The 9229-nt window shown below is 37.6% G+C and overlaps 1 protein-coding gene across 3 annotated transcripts in view; it reads right to left on the bottom strand.

The window, feature by feature from the left end:
- The window catches only part of ZDHHC12B (Palmitoyltransferase ZDHHC12-B), a 31175-nt gene extending 28663 nt beyond the window's left edge, over positions 1-2512 (bottom strand). For 2 of the 3 annotated variants that reach the window (XM_051214783.1, XM_051214782.1), the window contains exons 1-5: positions 2291-2512; positions 2021-2257; positions 1894-1994; positions 1823-1859; positions 1652-1789 (exon numbers count right to left, since the gene is read on the bottom strand). In XM_051214783.1, coding sequence (XP_051067968.1) covers positions 1652-1789; positions 1823-1859; positions 1894-1994; positions 2021-2257; positions 2291-2377 — 600 coding nt within the window. In that variant the 5' untranslated portion in view covers positions 2378-2512. Of the gene's footprint in view, positions 1-1651; positions 1790-1822; positions 1860-1893; positions 2258-2290 lie in introns of all 3 variants that reach the window. The other variant, XM_051214785.1, reaches the window with a different exon arrangement.
- Between the last annotated feature and the right edge of the window lie 6717 nt (positions 2513-9229).

The raw sequence follows: 9229 nt of genomic DNA on the forward strand, positions 1-9229 counted from the left end.
AAAAGTACGAAAATACTAGTATTACTAGTAATTTTACACTTCCTGAATGAATTAACAAGCACTTTTATTTACAGAAATCTGTCAACAAAAGTGAACAAACAAGTATATTACGCACTTTTGAATTTACCGTAAATGGTTCACATTTACAACAACAATAATACAGTCTACTTATCACACATTCGCACTTTGCTGAGGTGCATATCCATTACAGAAAATATAGTAGAGGGACTTTGCTCTCCTAGTTAAATAGACGTTAACAGAATAGAAACTGGTACAAGTATACGTCAGTTTGACTTTTCGATCTCATAATCGTAACAGAAGAAAAAGTGAAGGACCAAAAGCAATGGCAACTGAAGTAGTCGAAAACTAGAACGAATATACGGCAGAACTAATTAGACGCAAGGAGTTAAAGGTCCTAGACTCACGAGAAAATAAAACACCACTTTATTTACACAACTGAATCTGTTATTACGCTACCTTAACCTATCGCCAACCATTCAATACGATCAACATCTACGAAACATTCAATAAATCAGAGTAAGAGACTGATTACTGGGAATTTGACCGGTGTTGATCGGAGGATATTATAAAATAAAAAGTGGGAAACAGACAAACAATTATGTGATTAGTGAAAAGAGTAAGCTTTGTATGAATAAATGGATACGATACTCACCACGGAAATCGACTTGTTTGGTGCACTTTAATAGCGATGTTTACTATGAGACCGCCTTTAGATGAATGGCTAGAATGACAGTTGGAGATGGATAAATAAGACATTAATCTAGAATCCGGTGATAAGGGTACTATCAAGAAACTAACGGTTAGAACTAAAGTCGGAATAGTTTTCCTAGGTTCAATAACTACGGAAGACAAGATCTCGAAACTTACACTAATCAGTTTGGTTCTTCTATTTTCATAGGACATTTTGTCATAAGCTGAGATGATTGACAATCTAAATCAGTTACGCTCAAGTCGAATTCCAAAATTCTAGCTTATTCAAAAGGTCAACTAACAATTAGTCAGTTACATGCAACGCGAAATCTGGCACATGACTAAGGATGGTTAGTAATTACCACTAAACACCTTGGAGCTAATTTATCGCAACCCAACTAATTTTCACTTGAGATTGATTAAAACCTCAACAATGATTGGAAGCTTGGTGATGACCTTTATTTCTGACTGCTGGCGAAGACAATGTAGTTGAAAATAGGATATAGACTAGTTGAACTGCTTCTTAACATACTTCGCACACCACGCTAGACGCAGTGGCAGTGGCCTAATACAAATCATGGAAGACATGGATGTTTACTTATCTACCCCATTCACGGCCATCGATATTCTTGAACCACTATGTGATGAAAACAATCGACGGTTTCTCCTTGGTTTTTGATTTTTAAAAAGTTGCTATAGATGACGTTACACACTGTTATGTTTCAAAACCAGCCACTTGTCTTACCGTTTATGGAGCAAACTTGTAGACTACACAATAATGCTGTGGTGACAATGTGAACCAATATTAAGTTCATCGGATATACATATACTTAAAAGTTAAATATATGAAAGAGTGAATGAGGGTATAACAGTAGTAAACCTTAATCAGAAGTCCAACTACACACTTGAGCATACCTAGGTTAAAAATAATTGTGAATACCTGAAGCTGATACAAGATTTTCTCTTTTTTCCGATCAGATGGTAAGTGAGTCTCCAAAGACAGTAGTATATGTGTTTTGAATGATACCCATCGATCAATGAATGGGCGAATCTTTACTTCCACTATTCGAAATTGACTCTATTGAATAGAATAATATCATATAAAACATACATTAGATCCATCTGCAGCAGAAGCTTTGCATTGAAATCTTAAGGAAAAATATAAATTGCAAACGAACATACTTTTTTGTTTTGGGGTCAGCCACCAACACTAATTTTTCTGTACTTTTTGAACAAATAAACCTGTTCATGGGTGTGTCATCCCGCGATATATGAGAGAGGATCTGACAGTTAGTTAAGAGCTTATTACTTTCTGAATGTGATTAGTATGACCGTTGAATTCGCCATAAGGGACAGTCAGACAAATCCCACTTATATGAACACCCCCTGGAATCATCCGCGCAAGATTTCTACAATGTGACGCAATCCATTTTTCGCTTAAATCCTCAATCATACGAGGCGAAACAGATCGACAGGGTGGATCGTCTGAAGTGTCATCTTTTGGAATGTCAATGGGTAAGAACAAGCACTCCTGGGAACCGAACCGCTACTAAATGAGGAATAAATAAAACGAACTCACTCCGCCTATCATTACTCCACAATGGAACTCATCTACAGAGAGCAAACGATCTGCAAAACTATTATCAAACAAAACCTCTGAGATCATCCTTAGTGTCTTATCAACTTGTAAATGGCGGGCTGAGCTCCAGCACCAGAAGACAGAGTAAGCCAACTACATTATTGTCTGTCTGCATTCAAGTGTAGTAAATTTTTAAAGTAGCTGTTGATAAAATAATGGTAGTATCTGGACAATTGTCTTCCCTTCCTGATAATCATGAACCAAAGGTTTTGTTATATAGGTACCTAGGTAAAAGAAAGAACATTGGAGTTGAGGTTCTTCAGCACTATATTACACTTCGGATAGATAAGGATTTATACTGTCCATGTTTTCAATACTTTGGTTATGTGTGAGTGTGACAGTCCTCAAACAATGGGTTGTTGAGATAATTAACATGAACCTATTTTGTTTTTTATAATTCGCACTTTTTATAGTTTCACATGGTTTATAAATTTGTTATTATTGACTGTAAAATGTTTGTCCGCATTTGATACTGATCACACGTCATTGTTTCGTTCTCTGCCAGCGTGACACTGATTTTCATTCATAAATATACTGCTGCACATGCTTCTCGTTCTCAGCTGACGCGATAACCAACCTCTAATATAGTTTCTATTTACATCCACAATGTGTGATTGTACAGGATACATATTAACTTGCATTATACCTACCATATTTGTAGTTACTGACTCCCTATAATTGTGGATTACGGGATCAAAACTTGAGTACACTGGCTACTGATAGTTTATGCAACTCCCCATATCTTCTGTGTTTTTATTTGTGCATATAATCGACTGCCTTTATGCTTTTTGCGGTAACTCTACCATCTCTGCCCGTTCCTCTTCTAGGGTTTCCGTCTCTCCCAAGCCCGGATGAAGAATGAGGGCTGGGCGTGGGGTCAGTAATCCCACCTCGTAGAAAAAAACATTGCAGACCAACCCTAACTAAAGAACAATTTGAACCACTCAAACTCTACTCTTTGAATCGAATGATCTTTATTCAGAAGAATTATGACTTTTCATGGTGAAAACCGAGCTTCTTCGGAAGTCACAAGGCCGTTGCCCATTCTAACAACCAGAACATCAAAACCCTAGGTATGTGGAATGGACACTACTGTATGTAAAGATATCACGGAACGACATAGACTGAATGAAAGAAAGGTACGAGAATGGCGGGAGATTCGCAAACACATCAATAGAACTAAATGTGTCTCACCGGATCACACTACAGAGAATCAGATAGATCACATCTGTATCACGGAAAAATCCAGAGGGGCAGTGGTGGTCGTCAACATGAATCCAAAGCTAAAGAAGCACTAAACAACTGGACAAACAGCGCTGCAAATGCTCAATACAGACTTCCTTTGAGTTACTGACAAACACATCGAATCCAAGGTAACTCTCAACAACAGGTTGCAAGCCTTACAGGATCTACGGGAAGAAAAAACCATTATGGCGGATCACTGGAAAGGGGTAAAATAAGCATGAACTTCAATATACTAAAAGGTGCCAAGTCTCAAGTATGGTTATCTATCTAAACACTGAACAGGATTCAAGAAAGGAAGAACAAGAAGACAGTGACTGACAACAGTCGAACAATAGTAGGGAAGGTCAAAGCAGAGATCGGACGCAAAAGATAAACAAGAACATGAAAAGGAACATTAGGGCCGACAATCAGAGATACCTGGAAAACCTAGTAATGACAGTGAAAAATGCCGCAAGTGAAGAAAACATGAGGTTAATATGCAATACAACGAAGAAACTATCTGAAGAGTGAAGTAAACCGGTGCGATCAGTCGAGAAAAAAGGCGATACAATCACTGAAATTCAAGAACAGAGAAACAGGTGGGTAAAACACTTTGAAGAACTCTTAAGTAGACTGGGCTCACTGAACAAGCCGGACATCGAAGTAGACCCCAAAGACCTAGCAATAAGTGTCACCTTAACGCTCGAAGAAATCAGCAAGGCCATCAGACAAAAGTGAGAAAGGAGAAGAAACTGACGACATACCAGCTGGAGCACCAGCGTCAGACAAGAAGTAACTGTAGAGATGCTCTACTTTCTATTGAAGTGTGCCTGAGAAAATCATCAACATCATACGGAATTCATATGACGGACTACAATGAAAATTCGTGCATAGAGGTCAGCTGACAAATACACTCTAAATTAGCACCGGAGACAAACTCCTTTCTATTTCTTCAGGTGGTTGGCTGGATTATGCGGGTCTTGACATCTGAGGGGAATCACTGAATACAATGAACAGTTTGGAATCAATTAGAAGATTTGAATTTCACAGATGGCCCGCCCTTCTAACCTATACAAACGATCAAACGCACATGAAGACAAGTAATGTAGCAACAGACTCTGAATCAGTAGGTCCCAACATACATAAGGGAAAAAGAAAGATCCTCAAATACAACATGGAGAACACCAACTCAATCACACTTGATGGAAAATCTCTGTGAGAGGTGGAAGCTTTCATTTACCTTGTAAGCATCATCGATGAACAAAGAGGATCAGATATAGTAGTAAAGGCGGGGGTCGGTAAATCAAGGGCAACATTCATACAGTTGAGAAACAAATAGAACTCGAAATAACTGTCAATTAATATCAAAGTGAGATTCTTCAATACAAACGTCAAGACAGTTCTACTGTATGGAGCTGAAACTTTGAGAACTACTACAACCATAATCAAAACAGTACAGGTATTCACAAACAATTGTCTTTCGTGTCTGTAGGTAACCCTAGTTCTACTGATAGAAGAAACTAGATTAGTAGTCAACAGGTCTTTATTTAGCTCGTGGGACATCACAATGTAGCGGGAGGTTACCTGTTCAAACACAAAGCTTTTCAACATTAATTGAAAGATAACAGAAACCATAATGTCTATACGAAGCAATGAAGTGAATGAATACTTGAGCTCTATTGTTTTGACATATACTTAGTCGTTTGGGGTCAACTTCTAACTAATCAACCTAAGTTGTCACATGTCTACTTAAGATACCGAATGTCCGTTGGACGGACAGCATCAGCAGCAGCCTACTGTGGGAGAGAACTAACCAGCTTCCAGCTGAAGAGGATATTAGGAAAAGATGTTAGAGGTGAATAGGTCACACGTTGAGGAAATCAAGAGGTAGAATTCTGACGATGAAATTAATAGAGGTAGACAAAATAGCACATCGCGTCGGGAATAGGAGGCATGCACGGAAAAGATGAATAGCAACTGGAAAGGCTGCACGAGACAAAGTTGGATGGAGAATGCTGGTGAGCAGTCTACGCTCCTCCACAAGGGATGATAGGCGTAAGTAATTAACATGCGATCCTTCATAGGGATACTGAACCCAGTAGTTTCCTTTTACCCGATGAGTCTTACAATTGGTTGCGATAAAGCTCCAAGACTAGGATGACGATTATAGATGGAAAGGATCCAAACCAAATGAAGTAAAATGAACAGCTCGATTAGTTGGATGAACGTGCCGTTGAAGTAAATCTGTCGATGATATGTGCATGAATTCTCGTTCTAATTAGCTTCCAACTAGTTGCAACTACCCAGTTAAAGGCACCAGTTCAACCAACAAATCAGTAATTTAAGGTGAAATGTCGTTTCTATCCTACCGTGTTGTTAACGTAGCAAGCAAACTTTAAAGTGCATAAAAACAAGTAAACAAACAGAACCAATAATAGGTTAAACAGTGCGTGATATGGTAATGTTTAAATATACCTCAAGACATGCGGAAGTATGACCAATAAATATAAAGTCGTTTCACCCCGTTTATGTTTGTATTTGCTGCCTATTCCAAGCAAGAAAGCGGGATCTATGATTTTGTGTATCATTATCTGGCTAGCTTTTAATAAGACTGAGTGAGCATCCCAGAAACTATTGATCTATTGCATAAAAAATTGTATTTCCCCGGACAGTGTGTTATTTGATGGGTATGCAATTCAGTATTATAACATTTATCTTTGCTATAGTAATAATAGATCAAATCGCAAAGTTTTAGACTCGTATTGATGTAACCGCTTAACCCGTAAATTGTTATGTGGAAGTCACAGCATAATCTACACTGACGCGTTCTACTGCAATAATCGGCAATGTAACGTCTAGAACTTCTGAACGACACATTTGATCTGTGAACAGATCAGTATGTTTGATACAAAAACAAGAGGTTAAAAAAGGTAACCTCGCCTGCATGGCGGATCCATGCCATTTTGATTTCTTTGTTCCTGTGTTCACCATCTCTGGCCTTCTATCTGTGTTCACTGCTAAATGCAGATTTTCTCAGTTATCGTATGTTCAGCTTGTTAATAACCGATACCACTACAATTAAGTCTGGATATACAGTGGCAGGCTTCGAAAGAAATTACTTCAACTCAGTTACCTGGGTTAGTCAGCATGTTGTGAAAATAAACTGGGTATACATTTCTACAAAACTACCGTTTCCAGAGGTTATTTACCACTAAAGTTTTATAATATGACCGAGTCGTCTTCAGCAAATCCAATATTCAATGACCCAACAAGGATAATCCCAACAAACTAGGTTTATTTTAACAGGTGCTTAGCATTAGTCCTGCGACTAATTTTATTGAACGTCTTGATACCAGTTTAAAGAGATCTATATCCCATTTAGAAGGGAAAGATACAGTAGTGCTATAAGTTACAAGACGTAGCTGGAGTAGATCAAGAACTTCTCTGAATTAAACATGCCTGATTGTCATAAAACCGAGCGAAACAACGCAAATTTGCCTGCATAGAGTTTCTAGTTACCGGACTGGTTTACGGACTTCCTGATGACAAATATATTAGGTACCATATACTTTAGAGGAAACGGCTACGGATTAGGTTTGTGAAAGATTGGTGCTCATAAGTAAGAAAAAACGCAGTTTAAAATTTTCGGCATTTAGACTTCAGACTTTTCCCATGACCACACCTGAAGTAGAACTAGACGTTTCTGGTGCCCCTGTAACCTATAAACGCTTGAAGGTACACACAAAGTTTTATTTGCATAGATTAGAATCGCTGACCAACAAGTTCTTAGGATAGCTCCGGATAATACTCTTGACTTTGAAGCTTTCTACCCTAAACATGCCCGTTTTATTTTGGTACAGAACTCCTCATGCAGTCAGTATATCATTAAAATAGAAAAAGAGTGGCTTTGTGAATTCCGTTTGCAATATTTTTGCTAGTAAGACGGTACAAGACACTGTGTTGAACAACTAATCAGGAATAAGACATATGTTCATAAACAATTTTGATATCATCTTACGCCAAGTTTCAATAGTAACAACAATAATTTATTCTCAAATAACTGTCTGTTACATGAGGCATGCCAGTTTACAGAAAAGATCAAATTGTCACGGAAGATTCAGTCTTTACTATAGTGAGTTGCTCAGTTAATTTGATATTTTATAAGGTACTTCAATCATAAAATTATGGGGGATAACACTTCTCATATACGAATGCAAATAATATTAGTAAGATCCATATAATCAATTTAAAAGTTAACGCGCTTTATGAAGGTTGCGTTGCGACGTGCAACTGATAATTGTAAATCCACGTAAATCCGAAAGCTTCTAGGAACCATAACTTTTTATCCCTTTAGAACATCCGAGGTATTATTGATGGAGCGGGACGAATTCACCCCCTACATATGCATTTTCGGTGGCATATCTTGAGGAGGCTTAAAAAGAGAGTAAGAAAAAGAAAGGACGAGAAGCAAATCAGACAATGTTCATGCCTATTGAAATTCAGTCATTTTTTGTGAAATAGTCAAGGCATGACTACCTAGTCTAATTTTCTTTCATTAAGCTACTTTTTAAGCAAGAGCATTCTAGTATGTCAAAGGAAACAGGCGTAAATATGATAATAATAGTAATTTATTCTCACATAACAGTTTGCTACATGAGACATGCCAGGTTACAGGCAAGACCGAATTTTTACAAAAGATAAAATTTTCAATATGTTGATTACTTGGGTTGATATTTTATAAGACATGAATGTAGATGATTTTAGTAAGACCCGTATTGTCAATATCATAGCTATCGCGCTTTATGAAAGTTGCGTTGTGACGTGCAACTGATGATCGGTGGCATATCCCGAGGAGGGAGGGTGAAAAAGTGTGTAAGCAAAGGAAAGTATGAGCAGCAGAGCAGACAATATTCATGGAGGAATAGTTAAGCTATGACTAATCGTTCTAATTTTCTTTTATTAAGGTACTTATTAAGCAAGAGCATTCTAATATGTTAAAGGAAATAAATGTGAACAAGGTGTGAGCGGATAAAGAACTGTATTAATGAAGATGAAAAGAAAAAAGCTTCATGTATAGGATTATGTGTAATTATAAAATACAGTGCTGAAAACAGTATTCAGATACACAAATGGCTGTCTCCCTCTTTTGTAGAAGCTATTTGAACCCATTATTTTTTTATAGATTTTATAGTCTTGAGCAAACTTATTTTTAGCAAATTAGCTAGATTGCTTGCAATAGGATTACTCGGTAAGAAGTGAAACCGATTCAGCTTTCTAAACACGATATTATGGGGTATTTCACATAATAAATCAGCATCAATATCATTGGTTTGTAACATTCAACTAAGCCATAAGAGGGAGAAAACGAGGCGATGGAATTCGTTTCTCTCAGCTACATGATAACTTGGATGCACTAGCTGAGCGAAATTAGTTCAGACTTGAAGGTCTATCATAATAATTCAGGGAGGTCTGTTAGCGGGTTGTTTTTATTTATACTTCAACTTTGCCGGAAAGCGTCAGTCTACTGCATGTTACTTGAGACCCACTCCCTTGTGGTTGAAGAACATTCTCGGCTACAATGAGGTACGGTCCTCGTTAAGTTCCTTCTAAAAACCGAGAAGAAATCTATTTAGTAATTGATGTGATTGTGGAGTA

Source organism: Schistosoma haematobium, chromosome 2 (assembly GCF_000699445.3).
Source record: "Schistosoma haematobium chromosome 2, whole genome shotgun sequence".
Classification (NCBI taxonomy): Eukaryota; Metazoa; Platyhelminthes; class Trematoda; order Strigeidida; family Schistosomatidae; genus Schistosoma; species Schistosoma haematobium.